Genomic DNA, 18,805 nt, shown 5'->3' on the forward strand with positions numbered 1-18,805 from the left:
CGAGGGGAATGGGACTATGGCCGAGAACAAGTCATTGTGGCGGTAACTCTACCTAGAAGACTGGATATCCCAAGATCTAGGTTCAAGGAGATCAAACAAAGTCATTAGTGACGGTTCAACATTGTCAACAAAAAATTTTAGTCCATTCTCGTGATGAGACAATGTTCAGTACCAAGGATAAAGCATTAAGGCTTTTTAATGATTTCTAAATTTGATACAGGGTATATCAAATAGTGTATCTATGGGATGACACGTTTAGGAATCACCTATGTAAGTGTGAAGTGTTAGCCGCTTCAAGGAGAATTTTGCAAGGCCAATTCTCTACGCACTTATGAAACCAGGCAGTGTTCATGGCTGAAACGAACACAACAATGAGAACCAAAGACAGTTAAGGGATTGATTGTGTGACTTATGGTTGTCTAGGTATACACTAAAATTCGACGGTTCAAAGATATCAAATCTATCGATTGACCGAGTATATCCGACATAAGTTCACTACGGAAAGTTCAAAGGGAAACCTACTTATCCAGATGCAATTAATCCTTGTTTGCAAATCACACAAGTTTTTCATGCATACTTCCGTGATATAGCCATTCCCCATTCATGTGGGGGATTGTTGAGTTTTTGTTTAAGATGAAATAGTCTTAAAATTAGAGTGAATGGGAAATGGGATTTGGATTTGGATTTGGATTCGGATTTGGTCAAATGATCGATCGATTGATTAATTTTTTGGACCAAATTTATTTGTTAATAGTGAATATTAACGTGATATAATCCGTGTTTGTAATAGATGTTTTCCAATCCGTGTATTGTGTTGCAACACTAAGCAATAAGCAGCCTAGTGCACCTCCCACAATGATGCAAGTGCTCCTCCCACCAAGCAAGTGTACATTCCACCATGTAAGTGCTTCCTCCATGATAGCCTAGTGCTTGTTGCACCATGGAGGGGGCGGATTTCTCTCAAATAACTGCTATAAATAGAGCATAAGTTGGAGAGAAAGAAGCATACATCGGAAAAATCACTCGAAACACTCTGTATACACTTAATATACACTCTGTATACACTGGATATATAATCTGTAAATACTGGATATACACTCTGTATATACTGGATATACACTGGAAAAACGAATTGCAATATGATATTCTCTTCAGCAAGAATTCAACATTGACTATACTTTGCATTCCTTCCTCTCAGAATTTCCATTCGACTTCTGAGTTGTCCTCCTTATTCTGCATTGTTTTAAACTACAAACAAAGCATCCGTAAGTGTGATTTGCTATTGAACTTTGTGTTCGTTGAAACACTGGGGTTTGAAGTACTGCTACACCAGTGTGTAATTCGTTCTATCCTGGAAGGAAATAATCCATAACCTTGGGTACTAGGAGGGGATTAAATTCCTTAAGGAAACACTGTAAATTTAGTGGGCTCGAATTAATTACTGTCGCATTTAAATTTACGTTTATAAGCTAACGTTTTATTTTTTCCAGAATTATTATTTACAAATACAGGATAACCACGGATCCAATATGACATTGGATTAAAAGACATCCATCCCCCCTGTGCTTGTTTTCTCCTTGCGATGGGAATTTTGGAAGCATAAACTCAAGGAATGCATTATTCCTTTCATGCTTTTAACCTTGAGGACAAAGTTTATTTTAAGGAGGAAGGAATGTTAAGGATCATACCACTGTAGAGCTCTAAAGTAGCATATTTATGTAATTTCTATCCTTTACAGTTTAGTCCCAATTTTCTATTCTTATTTCTTTAGCACCCTAAGTTAGTTTATTAGGATAATGTTGTCATTTCGATTTATCTAGAGTTCTCTTTTGCATTTTTTTTTTTTATAAATAAATGCCTTATATGTACTCAATTGGAAGATAGTAATGAAAAATATCCTTTAGCTCTCTTTAGTTTAGCTTTAGTTTTTAGCTAGATTTGTTCTCAAATTCTATCTGGCAACATACTCAAGGGAATTGATTGAAGAACAAAACATGACGAGAATTAAAGAAATGACATAAGTGTATGGGTCGAAATCTGATCAAAAGGAAATCCGCATAAAAAGGAACGACAAAGGGTCGAGTAAGCCAAAGTTGTATTTATGAGGCAATATGGCAGCGGGTGCCTCGGACACGGCCGAGGTCATACACTCAGAAGACCTACACTGCAAAGTAGACGTTATGGCGTTTCAGAGGGTCAATCTAAAGTACGGTCAAAAGACTTAGGTACCCTGGTTAAGGACCGTTGGGTAAATGAGAATACTTGGTATAAATACTAGGTGAGAGATTGAAGATAGGGGGGACTGTTTCATTATCACACATATCTTCACTCACAATAGGGAAGAACTTGAGAGCCTACCTTGTAAAGAAGTGAGAGCTCGAAACCCTGTTGTTCACTTGTAATAATCATTATTGAGTAAATGAAGATATGTCACGTCGATGGATTGGTGGGCCTTTTTTCTTCCTTTACTTTGCACTATGAAGCAATGTTATCGTCAAGATAATGTGCGAAGCAAAATATAAAACTGAATAGAGGCTAACACTAACTAAATGTCAACATAAAGCTGTCCCGACAAGGCCGTCATAACTACTATAACTGACAAGCCAACAAAATATACATACTGGGCCTACAAGCCCAACATACTGCACTAACTGACAAGATATGTCTACAAGCTTTTACTAGTGGATATACTGTGATTGGAATAGCTCCCCGACCTACTCATAACATATATACATATATACACAAGATGCACGTAAAGCTCTAGACTCGGCAACTCCGAAAGGCATGGAGCTTATCGATCAAGCTGAACTCGGGCAACACTTAATGAGGAGGTCTACTCGCCTGTCTGTATGAACCTACACGTATGAAATGCAGCGCCCCCAGAAAAGGGACGTCAGTACGAAATAATGTACCGAGTATGTAAGGAAATATATTGAAAGCTGAAACTGAACTGATAATATAATAACTGGAAGTAACTGGAAGTCAAAGATAATCTAAAGATATGCTTACCTGCTGGTACTGACTTAACTCTCTCAATATAGTAAGTAAAATAGTTGTCCGGCCCTATAAGGCTCGGTATATATATAACTGCTCTACCCTAGTAGGCTCGCTGATAGGCGCTCGGCCATACTAGGCTCTGTATCTCGGCCAATTGGGCTTGCTCATAGGCGCTCGACCATAGTAGGCTCGATATATAACTTACCATCTGATCAGAGGTTGCCCAATAGGGGTCTGCCCATCGATTATAACTCGATGGTAATGAAAATACTGTAATACTATACATATATAGACTCTCTTCTCTCTTGACTGGAAGAAGGAGATACTCAATTGAATATTGTAACTTACAAGACTAGGAAAATATATGTAAATTCCAGGATATGAGTTTTTCTTTATGTCTCATTATCAAACTCGTGTAATTACGAGATCATGCTAAAATGAAGGAAGAGCTTAGCCTTAACATACCTGGAGTAGGAAAAATCCGTATGATGTTCTTAAAAAAGATTGCACCGTACTCCGTTAGAATAACAAAATTTTATGTTGCTAAAGTTCCAATAATCAAAAAACATGAGTTTAGCACCTTAGCAATATAATTGCTTACAAATTCCTATAGAATTCCTACAACAACATTAAGCAATGTGATTCTTCAACCAATCTAATTATGAAGAATAGAACATGTATAGACTTATGGATAGGCCGGTACCCTGTCCCATTTGATGTCAAATAATCTTAGAGGCTTTGTAGACACAGGTTCATTTTGTACAATATGTTAGAGGCCTTGACGGCCCATATGTATTCATGTTATAAGAAAAATGGTTCAATGATACAGTATTTTTCTACTTACAGTTGTACATTACAAGTTGTGGCCATGTTGGCCCATAATAGTTACAAAGAAAAAAAAAGGTTGGTTTGCTCAGGCCAATGCGACACCGGGTGCCAACCACGACTCCCCAGGTTTGGGGCATCACAGAGTGGTAGAGAATATTATCTCATTGCATATTGTAGGCCTCGATCAAAGTCTTAATTGATTCTGAAGCCTAACCATATTTAACTTTTCTTGCTTATCATTTTTTCATCTAGAGTTAATTATCTTTGGATAGAATTTATCCTTCTTCTCATCATTTAATTTAGTTTAGAAAAAAGACTTGAAATATTTTAGGTCAAACAATTTGGCACCGTCTGTGGGGATTTTCTAGCCAAAGTCTTAGTTTCCTTTAGATCTAAATTCGGTCCTAGCTCTATTACCCATTCGTGGTAGGTTCACCCTATCACTTTGTATGTAGACTTGAGAAACTTACAGGCAAGCCCTTGAAACTAAACTAACCAAGGTCGTATCCTCGCGTGAGATCGGGGCTATGACCGATTTATATATGGAAACCGCGTCATGCTGTAGTAGCAGATCTGGGGCTCTATACCTTACGTGCATTGCATTCCTTCTCGTAAATTGCGTCTGTTGTATAATTCTTTGAAATGATAAACTAGTCCCATATGTATGTTTGTGGTATAACTTACATTTGTCATGTTTATGCACCCGAGGCTCGTGCGAATTGGGACTCAAGAGAAAAGCCTAACGGGCAAGATGATCCACTAGCCCATGAGGTACCAAGGTTTGGCTAAGCACAACGCTAAGGCCAGATCTGGAGCCAACATTCAAGTACGGAGCAGACGAGCCATTCCACGATACGTCCCTCGGTTCCTCACCTACCGGGTCGAAGGGACTTCCCAGGCCTAAGTAGCGGAGAGGAGACCTACAAAGAGAACACGGTCGCTCCCCCCTCATTCATGAACTAATCAGTCGAGGTAACAAATAGTTTCATTTAGCTTTGCTTGCTATTCCCTTTTTTAGAATGGAACAGGAACAGGGTATCCTCTAAGACAGGCGAACAACGAACACACGCAATCAAAGTAGCCCGCCAAGAAAATGCTCCACGTGGTATTACCCCGTAAGCAACGGCCGAGCGAAGTCCCCTCAATGAGTTGATACTCAAAGCCACACAGGAAAAATCCGTATAGACTGGGACTGAGTTACCAACCTAGAAAACATGCAAATCCCTTGATAACTACGGATTCTAGCCTATCTTATGCTCTCTTTTGCTTAGGTTTTAGAGCAAAAATGTGTAAAAGTATTCCCGAAAACTAACTTATTGTGCTTGTTTGCAGGGTTTGGTCAAAATGAGGCAAGAAAGTCATAACCAGCTCATAAAGGAGTTAAAATTGCACAAGTTCAAAGCTGACATAAAAACGTTGAACGGCCGTGGAAGGTCCACCGCTGAAGCGGCCACAATTACGATGTTAGTGGAATTGAGATTCAGAGAAGGTATTTGTGGGATACAACAGATACCGCTGACCGCAGTGAAATATTGCGGCAGCGGAATTCTTGAAGCGACCGCGGTAAGAATTCCGCTGAGGGCGAAATAGAGATTCAGAGGCCTGGAAATTTGAGAACAAATGAAGAGCGCGGTCCGCGAACATTTTACGCGGCCGTGGTTGAAGACAATGCTGAGGCGGTCTCTTTTACGCTCCCAACAAAATCAAGCCCAATCCAAATCCAAAATGGAAGAAATGCGGTCCGCACTTGCTTTTGCGCTGCCGCAAAAGTTCAAGCGCTGAGGCGCTCAGTATTGCGCTGACAGCGGAACCTCCGTAGGGGTATTTTTGTCCAGTAATTTCGGCTGTGTATAAATAGATCTTTTTCATATTTTTAGGGTATCTTTTGTTTTGAGGAGCTCTTGAACAGCCGTATTTTACCATTTAGAGTAATTTTAGAGCAGCTTTAGCTATTAATCTTAAATTTTATTCTTGTAATTAACTTTTATGGTTTATATTTCATCTTCATCTTTGATTTCTACCTTTATTATGAGTAGATAAACCTATTAGCTAGGGTTGTGACCCAACCCTAGTGTGGGTATTTAATGGTTCTTCTATTTTAGGGCTTAATTGTTTATGGGATAGTGGTATTTAGCTTGATGCATGCTTTAATTGTAGAATTGGTTGTTGCAAATATTGATTCATGCCTTTATGACTTAGACTCTTCTTGAGAAAGAGGGACCAGTCTAGGAAAATTAGGCTAACAAGGAATTGGGGTGCACTCAAGAGATTGATAGCCCCAATTAAAGGTTAAACCTAGAGATAGTAATACCCGACTTGAGCCAATTTTACTTGCATTATTTGAACACCCAATTGGGCTTGTGAAATCCAATTAGGGCAAAGTCACTCAAATTACCGAGAAGTATAGAGTGAGTAATTTTGTGTAAAGGTTATAACACGACCCCAAATATAACAAGCTTGTGCTAAATTTTAGATCCCATTAGATACTCGCCTAGGTGTAAGTCACTTCCCTAGTGCTTTTTATCACTTGAGAAAACTTTACAAAAATATTGTGCTTAGTTTATTTTCAGAAATCAATAGCATTAAAAGTAGAATAGTAACAAATCCAAACATGGTTAGAAGTGCAATTAAAAGAAACACGCATGGCTAGATTAGATAGAAACCCGACTCCCAACCAATATTAACTCCCTGTGGAAATCGATCCCGACCTTTCGGGTAAAAGCTACATCGACCACGCAAGTGCTATTGTCCCACCTCGGATTTGGGCGGGAAATTTCCAGATTACAAATGTCATGCTGACCTTATTGGAGCAACGAGGGTACTTCACAGGCGCTCCCCATCAGAATGCATATAAACATTTAAAGCGTTTTGTGGATAAATGTTGGGTAGCAAACAGACAAATGTGTCGGAGGATGCATTGAGACTGATTGTTCCCTTTTTCACTTAGAGAGAAAGCTTTGGAATGGCTCAAAAAACTCCTCAACCATTCCATCACTACGTGGTGAGTTGGCCGACAAGTTTATAGCCAAGTTTTCTCACCGGGATATATGGCTGTATTAAGGGATGAAATCTTAGCATTTAAACAGGAACCAAATGAACCCCTTCATGAAATCTGGGATAGATATAGAACTATGGTCAAGGAATGCTCCAACAAAGACATGACTAAAGTAACGATCCAACAGACATTCTATCGGGTATAAACACGACCAAACAATGTGTGGTAAACTAGTTAGCAGGGGGTAATTTTATGAAGTTGCCTTATGCTGAGGCCTGTGAGATTCTTGATGAGATGGACGACATTTCATCAGCTTGGTAGAGTCGGGCAAATGTTCCTCAAGGGGACCCTCGTGTCATAAACCATCACAAGGAACTTCAAGACCACGAACAAGCCATAGCTGAGTTGACAACAACCATGAACCAGTTAGCCAAAGCACAACTTCAGCAGATTCAGGGACCAAAGCAAGTAAACACAATGGAAGGCGTTTATCTATTGGTAAACAAAAGGAGACAACATGGGCAACAAATGCAAGGTAATCAAGATCAATATGAGCAAGGTAGTAGTGGTTACAAACAGGATGATGGGTAATGTGAGCAAAGTGAATAGGTTTTGTATGCAACAACTATCAAGGACAAAGAGGTAATGCTCCAAAACAACAATGGAGATCGTAAAGGAATAATCAGACTGGGGCAACCAGGGCCAAGGAAGTTAGAACAATAACAACAACAACTCCAACAATTAGGGGAACAACAACTAGAATTGGGGTAACAATAGGAATTGGGGTGGCAAAAACAACCAAGGAGGTTAGAATAATGGTAATCGGGGGCCGGGTTTTCAAAGGCCTCCAATGTTTCAACAACCAAACAATCTGCCTCCATTTCCGTCCCAAGGTCCTAGCTCTTCCAACAATGAGATGGGCTGGATTGCGTCAATGTTTGAGCAAATGATGAAGAAGAACACCGACTTAGATGCCCAATTGACGTCCTATAATACTTCTATCTGCAATCTGGAGGTGCAACATGGTCAGATTTCGCAAGCCTTGAACACTCGCCCTAAGGGGGAACTAACTAGTGACACGGTAGTAAACCTGAAGGGTGGGAACAATACTAGCCATGCAATGGCGGTGACCACAAGGAGCGGTAGAGGTGGTGAATCAGGTACCTCCAAGCAAAATGAAGTTGTGAGTGATGATGTTGAAGTGCAAAATGACAATGATTTTTTATAGTTGATGATCAAGTGAGTAAAGAGAAATTGGATGGTGAGGTGAGGATTGATATTCATGACAATGAGGAGGAGACTCAAAATGACGTAAACCCGTCTAGGGAACACGTAATAGACAAACCGAAAACGGTGATGCCTAAAGCCAAGGCTCCCTTGCCAAGGCCTCCTCCACCATAACCTCAAAGACTTGCAAAGCAGAAGAATGAAAATCAGTTCAAGAAGTTTATTGAGATGATGAAAAGTTTGTCGATCAATATGCCCTTGGTGGAAGCTCTTAAGCAAATATCGGGATATGCCAAGTTTATGAAAGACTTGGTGACTAAAGAGAGATCTCTGGATTATGATACTATCAAAATGACTCATCAAGTGAGTGCCATTGTGCACTCGATGGCTCCAAAGCTTGAAGATCCCGACGCATTTACCATTCCATGTACCATTGGTAGTGCAGATTTTGCAAAGGCCCCGTGTGATTTGGGAGAAAGTTTAAATTTGATGCCTTACCCCGTATTTGAAACTTTGGGCATTGGTCAACCGAGATCTACTTCAATGAGATTGCAAATGGTGGATAGAAAAATGAAGAGGCCACTTGGTATTATTGATGATGTTCTTTGTCCGGGTTGACAAGTTTATTTTGCCTGCTAATTTTGTGATTCTCGACTGTAAATTTGACTATAAGATGCCGATAATATTGGGAAGGCCTTTCCTAGCAACAGGGAAGGCATTGGTTGATGTGGAAGAAGGGGAGCTCACTTTCTGGGTGGGTGACTAAAATGTTGTCTTCCATGTGTGCAAATCAATAAAGCAGCCAAATAGTACTAAGGTTTGTTCTTTTGTGGATCTGGTGGCGGAGGTGATAGTTGATGACACGAGTGCCATGATCAATATGGAGGATCCTTTGGAAGCTGTTTGTTGAACCATGATGTGACCAAGGATGAAGGCTTGGTCGAGTATGTCAATGCCTTGCAAGGAATGGGTTCTTACTCCTATGAGCCCCGTAAACTTTCCTTGGATCTTGAGAACAGAAAGACTCCACCAACAAAGCCCTCAATCGAGGAACCTCCCTTATTGTACTTGAAGCCTTTACCTCCAAACCTTAGGTATGAATTCTTGGGCCCTTGTTCAACTTTACCTGTTATTCTTTCTTCTTGCCTTACTAACGTGCAGGTAGATGCTACCCTTGAGGTGCTTCAAAGAAGGAAGAGGGCAATTGGATGGACTCTAGATGATATTCGAGGGATAAGCCCCGCTTTTTGCATGCACAATATTATACTTGAGGATGATGCCAAACCCTCCATGGAACATCAAAGGAGGTTGAACGAGGCTATGCAAGAGGTTATCAAGAAGGAAGTTATCAAATGGCTAGATGCAGGGGTTGTGTATCCCATCTCGGATAGTTCATGGACTTCACCGATTCAATGTGTGTCAAAAAAGGGGGTATGACTGTGGTCACAAATAATCAAAATGAGTTGATCCCCACTAGGACCGTCACCGGATGGAAGGTATGCATGAACTACCGGAAGCTGAACAAAGTGACCCGCAAAAATCATTTTCCATTGCCCTTTCTTGACCAAATGTTGGATAGACTTGCTGGGCGTTCCTACTATTACTTTTTGGATGGGTACTCTGGCTACAACCAGATTATTATTGCACCAAAGGACCAGGATAAATCCAACTTCACATTTCGGTATGGTACCTTTGCATTTTCCCGGATGCCATTTGATTTGTGTAATGCACCGGCTACCTTTCAGCGGTGTTTACTGACACGGTGGAGGAGTTCTTAGAAGTGTTCATGGATGATTTTAGTGTTGTGGGTGACCCTTTTGAAGAATGTTTGGTTAATCTTGACAAAGTGTTGGCCCGATATGAGGAGACAAATCTAGTGCTTAATTGGGAAAAGTGCCACTTTATTGTCGAGGAGGGCATTGTCCTCGGCCAAGATCTCAAAGAATGGTATCGAAGTGGACAAAGTGAAGATTGAAGTGATTTCAAAACTCCCTCCTCCTACTTTCGTCAAAGGAGTGAGTAACTTTCTTGGGCATGCAGGGTTCTACCGAAGATTCATCAAGGACTTTTCCAAGGTGGTGAATCCTTTGTGCAAATTGTTAGAAATGACGCAAAGTTTATGTTTAATGGTCAGTGCATGAAAGCTTTTGAGCTTCTAAAGTATAGATTGACTGTCACTCCCATCATCACCGCCCCAAATAGAGCTTTCCATTTGAGCTCATGTGTGATGCTAGTGATGTTACAGTTGGATCGATCTTGGGGCAAAGGGTGAACAAGATGTTTCATTCGGTGTATATGTAAGCAAAACTATGAATGATGCCCAAGTCAATTATATGGTGACAGAGAAAGAGTTACTAGCAATTGTGTTTGCAATGGAAAAGTTTAGGCCTTATCTCATGGGTGCCGAAGTGATTGTTCATATTGATCACGTGACACTCCATTACTTGATGACCAAAAAGGACTCTAAAGCTAGATTGATGAGATGGACTTTGTTGCTTCAAGAATTTGACCTAGAGATGGTTGATTGGAAAGAAACTGAAAGTCATGTGGCGGACCACTTATCCCGCTTGGAAGAGGAGGGGAGACCCAAATATGGTCTCGAAATTAATGATGCATTCCCAGATGAACAACTCCTCTCAGTGTCATTGAATAGTATGCCTTGGTTCGTCGATGTGACCAATTTTCTTGTGACCGGAATTGTTCCGAGTGAGCTCTCTTTTAACCAAAAGAAGAAGCTTAAACGGGATAACTTGGATTATTACTGGACGAGCCTTATTTTCTCAAGATTTATAACGATGGTGTGATCCGTAGATGTGTTTCGGAAGAGGAGCAAATGAGTATTTTTTATGCTTGACATTCCTCGCCCTACGGTGGTCATCATGGTGGGGCGAGGACTGCTTTAAATGTTCTTAGCTGTGGTTTTAGTTGGCCCACTCTGTATAAAGATACTGGTGAGCTTGTCAAGTGATGTGATGAGTGTCAGAGAGCTGGTGGAATTTCTAAGAAGGATGAAATGCCTCTCACCACTATTCTTGAGGTTGACATTTTTGACGTGTGGGGCATAGACTTCATGGGGACTTTTATGAGTTCATATGGCAACAATTATATTCTGGTGGCTGTTGATTATGTTTCCAAGTGGGTTGAGTCCGTGGTGTTGCCCAACAATGAAGCCCGGAGTGTGGTGGCGTTTCTCAAGAAAAATATCTTCCCACTGTTTGGGACTCCTCGGGAAATCATCAGTGATGGGGGTTCTCATTTCTGCAGTAGAGCATTTGACACTCTGCTTGCAAAGTATGGTGTCAATCACAAGATGTCAGCCCCTTATCATCCTCAGGCTAGTGAACAAGTTGAGGTCTCCAACAGGGAGATAAAGAGCATATTGTCGAAGACTGTCGATGCAAATAGGATTGATTGGTCAAGGAAACTGGATGATGATTTGTGGGCTTACAAGACTGCTTATAAGACTCCAATTGGTATGTCTCTATACCGGTTGGTATTTGGGAAGGCGTTCCATCTTCCAGTTGAGTTAGAGGACAAGGCCATGTAGGCTTTGAAGAGGTTAAATCTTGAATGGGATGTTGCAGAAAATCACCGGGTAGAGCAACTCAATGAACTTGATGAGTTTAGGTTTCATGCCTATTCCAGCTCGTCCTTGTATAAGGACAATATGAAGTACTTACATGACAAATATGTCTGGAGCAAGGAATTCAAGTAGGGTGACTTGGTTCTCTTATTCAACTCTCGGTTACGACTATTTTTGGGAAAGCTCAAGTCAAAATGGAGTGGCCCTTTTGAAGTGGTACATGTGACTCCATTTGGTGCTCTTGATTTGAATAATAAAAATGGTGAAGTTTTCAGAGTTAATTGGCACAGAGTCAAACACTATCTGGGAAAATTTGATGATAGCCACGTGGTGGCCTTGATCAATTTTAAATGATGATGGTAATATGCGTCGTGCCGTGACGTTAAATCAGGCGCTTCTTGGGAGGCAACCCATGTGTTTTTCATTTTCTTCAATTTTATTTTCTTTTTAGTGTAGGATTTGTTTTGGACTAACTGATTGTGAGATTTGTGTAGGAATATTTGATGCAGTGCAGGACTAATACTGGAATCCTTTTTGGCTAAGTATGCATTTGGACTGCTGACTGTGCTCAAAATTCTGCGGTCAGCGGAATCTTTTTCACGGGGGCATTATTTGGTAGCGGACGCGGATTTGAAATGTCCAAAATGTGATTTTGTGAAGTTTCAACCACGTCCGCGGTGGTTTTTTTGCGGTCAGTGGACCTTGTTCCACGACCGTATCCACTTTTCTGCTCTCAGCAGTAATGCTGAACAAGCAACTCTTCAGAACAGCCAAAGCGCAGACCGCGGTGTAATTCCTCGACCACGCTAGGTAAGTCGGTGTGGCCCCCATGGTTTTGTTATAAATAGGAGGGCCCTTCTCCTTTTACCCTTTTTCGTACTTTTTACTCTCAAAAGAAATAACTCACTGTTCATCTTCCGTAATCTGAGACCTGATCTGCATAACACAAATCAAAAGTTCATTTCCAACACTCATCCAACATTTGGTATGCTCAAATCATCACATTGTTTTTAAATTTGTGCTTTTCCTTTCTTTTAGTTTTAACTTCTTCCTCTTTTCTTTTAGTTTTAACTAGGGTTAAGTAGTTGTTAATTAGTTGAGGCTAAAAATTCATGATGATACTTGTTGTGAATGCCTAGTAGGGGTTGGTAATGTTCATGATACTTGTTAATGACTAAAAAAGTGAAACCCTAGGTCTAGAAAAGTCAAAAATGCCCGTCTGGTCGTAGAATTCCACGAACAGCGGTCCAAATTGCAATGTCCATGTTCATGCTGTGTAAGAGTTGAATGATTGGTTGTCCGCGGTCAGCAGTGGAAATTCCGCTATCAACGGCTTGCTTTACACGACCGCGCTTCCTTTGTCGTGGACATCAGATTCTAAGTTCAGAAAATAGAAAGTTGGGTCCCGACCATGTCTGTTTTTTCGCGGACATCGGTGCAGTTTTTGCGGCCGCACCCAAAATTCCGCTCTCAGCGGTACCTTAGATTCAGAGAGTGGGTAGTTTGAGTCCCAACATTTCATGGACGCGGTGCTTTTCCCGTGGTCCGTGGTTGCCTTTATGCGGTCACGCATCTTTTTCCCCAGTCAGCGGAACTTGATTCTGAGAGGCAGTAATGCGAGTCCTCTGCTATGTTATTTCCTTGTGCAATGTTTTAGCTTCAACTGTAGTGCTTAACCATATGATTGTTACATTGTTCTGACGTTTTTTCATGGCTTATTCTCTGCCAACAATGGTTCGATCTAGAGGTGCCAGTGATACACAAAAAGGGAGGGCTGAATCCTCCCGAGGCAGGGGAAGGGGAGGACAAGGAAGGACCAAGTTATCACTAGCGGTCCAGAAATTGATTGGGAAGTTACGGAAAATAATCAAAGCTGCGGACAGAGCCATATCCCATTCTTAGGGTAGTGAGTATGTCCTTTCTCGGGAAATTTCGGAAGGAGACTCAGTGCCAACACACATTCCTACAGGCTTCTAAAGGAGATTTAAGTTGAGAGAAAAGCCTACACCCCCAACTTCCCCTATTTTTTCTGAGTTGTCTGATGGTTAGAGAAAAGTAGCGAGTCTTCAACATCAATTTCTCCTCCAGCCTCTCCACCTAGACAGGACCCTATTGATGTAAATGTTGAGATCCCTGGCGACGGGAGGGGTGGTGACCTAGACAAGAGTGTTGGAAAAAACAAGGAACCCGGTGGTATGGCAAGAAAGATTTGTCAGTGAGAAATCCTACCACAAGTTTCGAGAGTGGTGGCCTCAGAGGTCACTTACACATGAGAGGGTATTCATTGAGCAGGACTTGCTATCTCACAACCCAAATGTCAAGAGGCAATTCAATGAGAGAGCGGAGTGGAAGTTCTTCACCAGCAACATACCAAATGCCAATAAACATTTGGTCAAGGAGTTTTACGCCAATGTCACCCACATCAAAAGGGCACATTTTTTACCAAAGTCTAGAACAAGAAGCTTAAGTTTGATGGCAAGACGTTGAATGAGTATGCTGGGTTTAACGACGAGGATGAGTCCTTGTATCTAAAGAAGATGGCTATGGATGAGTTAGCCCGCCCGTGGCTGGCATCAGTGATTGCTCTCTCGAGGACTATTCCAGCTTGGCGAACACCTGGGGTCCCAATCTACAGGAACACTTTGAGCTTCGAGGCGAAGGTTTGGGAAATGTTTGTGTGCATCCGGTTAAACCCTACTACACATGACAGTGATATGCCGGTATCCTAGGCTATTATTATGGGGACCATCACGGCGGGGTACCTGATCAACATGGGGAATATTGTGTCCAGGGTGATCACCAGAGTGGTTAACAAAAATGAGAGCTCATACCCTTTCCCGAACTTCCCCACCATTTACTTGGAGGATCAGAAAGTTGAAGGAAGGGACTTTGACACCAAGGTGAAACCAAAGAGACCATTCTCCTAGTACAACCTTCAGGGTTCAGACAACCCCAAGTCCAAGGGCAAAGCCTCCACTTCCACTAGCCAATCCGAAGAGCCAGGGTTGGTGGCCATTGGTTCCGAGCCTCCCACTGCCATACCACATCCTTCATCCGGAACATCTACGTCCATGCCCTCTTTGGTGCCTTCTTCATCAGCATACCCTTTGACTGCACTGAGGGTTAACCAAACTCTATCCAGCATCAACAACTAGATGCAGACAGCTACATCAAAGTTGTCTATCCTATCCAGCACAGTGGCAACTCAGTCAGTTCCTGCACAGCCTCGGGTGCTTGCTTCAGTAGAGGAATCACTTAAGGAGCTTCTGGACAACCAAAAGCTAATTATGGCCACTTTGGAGGCACAGGGAAAGGAAATCACGGACCTGAGCAAATAAACAAAGAAAATGAAGAAGACTAGGGCTTCCAAGGAGTCAATAAAGCTGCTAAGGAAGGAGGTGGATAAGATTAGATCAGCAGGCGACATCCTATTGGACCTACTATTGGAGGAGTCGGCTCCAGCAGCTCAGATAGCACATGCACCAGAGCAGGAGGCTGATAGAGAGCCCATGAGGAGAGGGGTGATTCCCAGACTGATGACTTGGAGATTGAGGTGCAAGACCCCGAGGGAGGTGACTTAGTCCAGCCATAGGACCCAACCAGTGACCCCATGCAGACAGAGGAAACATAGGGAGTTTGCTTTACTCTCTAACCCCTCTTTGATCTTATTTTTGCTTTTAGCATTGAGGACAATGCTAGTTTTTATTTGGGGGGTGGTCCTATTTTGATTTGATGACTGGAATGTATTTATGATACATATTTTTCTTTATCGTTATTCTTCACTTTTGGTATGTATATAACTTTACCATTTATTTTTCACTTTTTCATTATTTTTCAATTTTGATATGTATATAAAGTTACTTTTCCATGTATACATTCATTCCCCTTTTATGTATATTCGTCTCAATCCTCTATTGTACATATTCAGTTTACTTTCTATATTTTACTTTATAACTTCATTTGCAATTTTCCTTAATAGCATAGCTTCTTATTTTCATTTAGTAGTTTCTTTTTCAATTTGTAGCTTCTTACTTTTACAAGTTTTCTTGATCAATAAGCCTTTGGTTTTCTTAATGTCACGGTTCTTTTCAAAGGTGGAATTTATGTGAATCGAGTGGCTCTTCCCGATGAGGGATGTCATGACAACCTTCTTAAAGGTTTGAGTCCTTTTTCTTTATGTTCTTGTGTAAATAGTACTAATGAATAAAAGTGTCTCAGGCAAAGATTCACTTGGGCCTAACACATTTACCTTTGACCTTATGGTTAGAAACAAATGGATTTGAAAAGAATGGCGCTAGTTTTGACTTTTAGACTCTTGTGTTGACTAAACAATCATCGAGTGATTTTTCAGGACCATTTGTGTTCCTCAATCTTAGCTAAGGTTGTTATGGGCCCTCGACTCTGTTCTCTTTAGCAATCCAATAGCTGTGAGGTGAGATATTGATTTGCAAGTCCAACTCTTGCCAATAAGTCTAGAACTTGCCCTGAATGTTTGTCTAGGCGAAATTCTAAGTGTAGCTCGACTTGAGAAATGATTACAGGCTCTCCTTGGTCCAAATTGAAAACTTGAAAGCATCCATAGCCTACCAAATATGATATTCCTAGTCAACCCCGTTGAGCTATAGCCCTTGTTTTTTTCAATAACAATGATACAAGCCTTTATCCGTTCTAAAATAATCCTTTCTTGGCACCGATCTTTCCTTAGCACAATTGGCAAAAGCATAAGTTTGGGGGAAGATACGAAGAATGCAAAAGTGATAAAAGGTACAAAATAAATAAAAGGGAAGGTAAAAAGAAAAAGAAAAAGAAATAAAAGTCAAAAAGTCAAAAAGAAAGTGAACAATATAGAAAAATGAAGGGATTCAACAAAAGAAATGATGAAAGACTTGGAATGATTAGAAAGGAGAAAAATGATTGTCATGAACAAGAAAGAGTGACAATGTGTCTCTCTAGTCCCATAAGGAAGAGAAAAATGACTCAAAAAGTCAAGAAAGTGTAAGCCGAAATGAGAAAATGAAGTGCTAAAGGAAAGATGAAACCTTCATAGACCGATATATCCTACCTTGAACCAAAAGCCTTCATTACATTTCCACAAAAGCCCTATATGATTTCGAGTTGAGTGAGCTTACATTAGTGGTGATTCACATGAGGGGCAAGCTTATGCTACTTAGAGCCGGACTTGTGACCTTCCTTTGAGAGAGATGCGTGTATTTTTCCACAATCCTTGCTCTGAGTGCTATAATCTAAAGTGAGATTTGCTTATGGAGAGTAGAGGAGAAAGAGTTTGGGTTCCACAGTGACCTACATTGTATAGTGAGCTTCCTTGATGAGTTAAGTCAACTTTTGATGCTCTTGTGTCCCATTAGAGCCGTGTTGCTAAAAAGGTTGTGTGTTGTTGATAATACATTTGTATTGAGGGTAATTGTTAGTCCCAATTGATGCTTGATGAGGTCACCTTAGAACAACTGAAATTCTTCTTTCGTTTACCTTGTGGAGGTGGGAATTACTTTATTTGCTTAAGGACAAGCAAAAGCTTAAGTTTTGGGGAGTTGATAACTATGGATTCTAGCCTATCCTATGCTCTCTTTTGGAGAAAAAATGTGTAAAAGTATTCCCAAAAACTAACTTATTGTTCTTGTTTGTAGGGTTTGGTCAAAATGAGGCAAGAAAGTCATAACCTGCTCATAAAGGATAAAATTACACAAGTTCAAAGCTGACATAAAAGCGCTGATAGCGAAGGAAAAGTGCGGTCGTGGAAGTCCACCACTAAAGCGGCCACAATTACGCTGTCAGCGAAATTGAGATTCAGAGAAGGCATTTTTGGGATACAACAGATACCGTTGACCACGGTGAAATAGTGTGGAAACGGAATACTTGACACAGCCGCGGTGTGAATTCCGCTGAGGGCGAAATAGATATTCAGAGGCCTGGAAATTTGAGCTCAAATGAAGAGCGCGGTCCGCAAACATTTTATGCGGCCGCGGTTGAAGACAACACTGAGGCGGTCTCTTTTACGCTCCCAGTGAAATCAAGCCCAATCCCAGTCCAAAATGGAAGAAACGCGGTCCGTGATTGCTTTTGCGCGGACGCTAAAGTTCAAGCGCTGAGACGCTCAGTATTGCATTGATAGCGGAACCTGCGTAGGGGTATTTTTGTCCAGTAATTTCAACTATGTATAAATAGATCTTTTAACCTTTTTAGGGTATCTTTTGTTTTGAGGAGCTCATGAACAGCCGTATTTTACCACTTAGAGTAATTTTAGAGCAGCTTTAGCTATTAATCTTAGATTTTATTTTTGTAATCAACTTTTATGGCTTATATTTCATCTTCATCTTTGATTCTACCTTTATTATGAGTAGCTAAACCCATTAGTTAGGGTTGTGACCCAACCCTAGTGTGGATATGTAATGGGTCTTCTATTTTATGGCTTAATTGTTGATGGGTTAGTGATATTTAGCTTGATTTATGCTTTAATTGTAGAATTGGTGGTTGCAAACACTGATTCATGCCTTTATGGCTTAGACTCTTCTTGAAAAAGAGGGACTAAGTCTAGGAAAATTAGGCTAACAAGGATTTGGGGTGCACTCAAGAGATTGATAGCCCTAATTAAAAGGTTAAACCTAGAGATAGTAATACCCGAATTGAGCCAATTTTACTTGCATTGTTTGAACACCCAATTGGGCTTGAGAAAGCCAATTAGGGCAAAGTCACTCAAATTACCGAGAGGTATAGAGTGAGTACTTTTGTGTAAAGGGTATATCACGATCCCAAATATAACAAGCTTGTCCTAAATTTTAGATCCCATTAGATACTCGCCTAGGTGTGAGTCACTTCCCTAGTGCTCTTTATTCCTTGAGAAAACTTTACAAAAATATTGTACTTAGTTTATTTTCAGCAATCAATAGCATTAAAAGTAGAATAGTAACAAATCCAAACATGGTTAGAACTGCAATTAAAAGCTACACGCATAGCTAGATTAGATAGAAACCCAACTCCCAACCAATATTAACTCCCTGTGGAACTCGATCCCGACATTTCGGGTAAAAGCTGCATCGACCACTCCTCGCCATTAGATAGTGGTGTAGGGTTGGAGCCGATCATCCCTCCAACGTATAGACAAAACACGAGTCCAAAAAACTCACCCACGCATTCGCCAAAACAACCCTACGGCAACA

The 18,805-nt window shown here is 40.9% G+C and overlaps 1 protein-coding gene across 1 annotated transcript; it reads left to right on the plus strand.

Moving 5' to 3' along the window:
- The first annotated feature begins 9,615 nt into the window (after positions 1-9,615).
- LOC142170230 (uncharacterized) lies at positions 9,616-10,851 on the plus strand. Its single transcript, XM_075232086.1, has 3 exons — positions 9,616-9,728; positions 10,088-10,207; positions 10,293-10,851. Exons 1-3 carry the CDS (start codon positions 9,616-9,618, stop codon positions 10,849-10,851), a joined length of 792 nt encoding a protein of 263 aa, XP_075088187.1.
- The last annotated feature ends 7,954 nt before the right edge of the window (positions 10,852-18,805 follow it).

Source organism: Nicotiana tabacum, chromosome 16, assembly GCF_000715075.1.
Source record: "Nicotiana tabacum cultivar K326 chromosome 16, ASM71507v2, whole genome shotgun sequence".
NCBI classification, from domain to species: Eukaryota; Viridiplantae; Streptophyta; class Magnoliopsida; order Solanales; family Solanaceae; genus Nicotiana; species Nicotiana tabacum.

Excerpts from the sequence above, each read along its gene's own strand:
- LOC142170230 (XM_075232086.1), top strand. The coding sequence starts at position 9,616 with ATGTTGGATAGACTTGCTGGGCGTTCCTACTATTACTTTTTGGATGGG. Across the intron at positions 9,729-10,087 it reads AAATCCAACTTCACATTTCG|GGTTCTACCGAAGATTCATC; the intron begins GTATGGTACCTT and ends TTGGGCATGCAG. Across the intron at positions 10,208-10,292 it reads AAAGCTTTTGAGCTTCTAAA|TTGGATCGATCTTGGGGCAA; the intron begins GTATAGATTGAC and ends GTGATGTTACAG.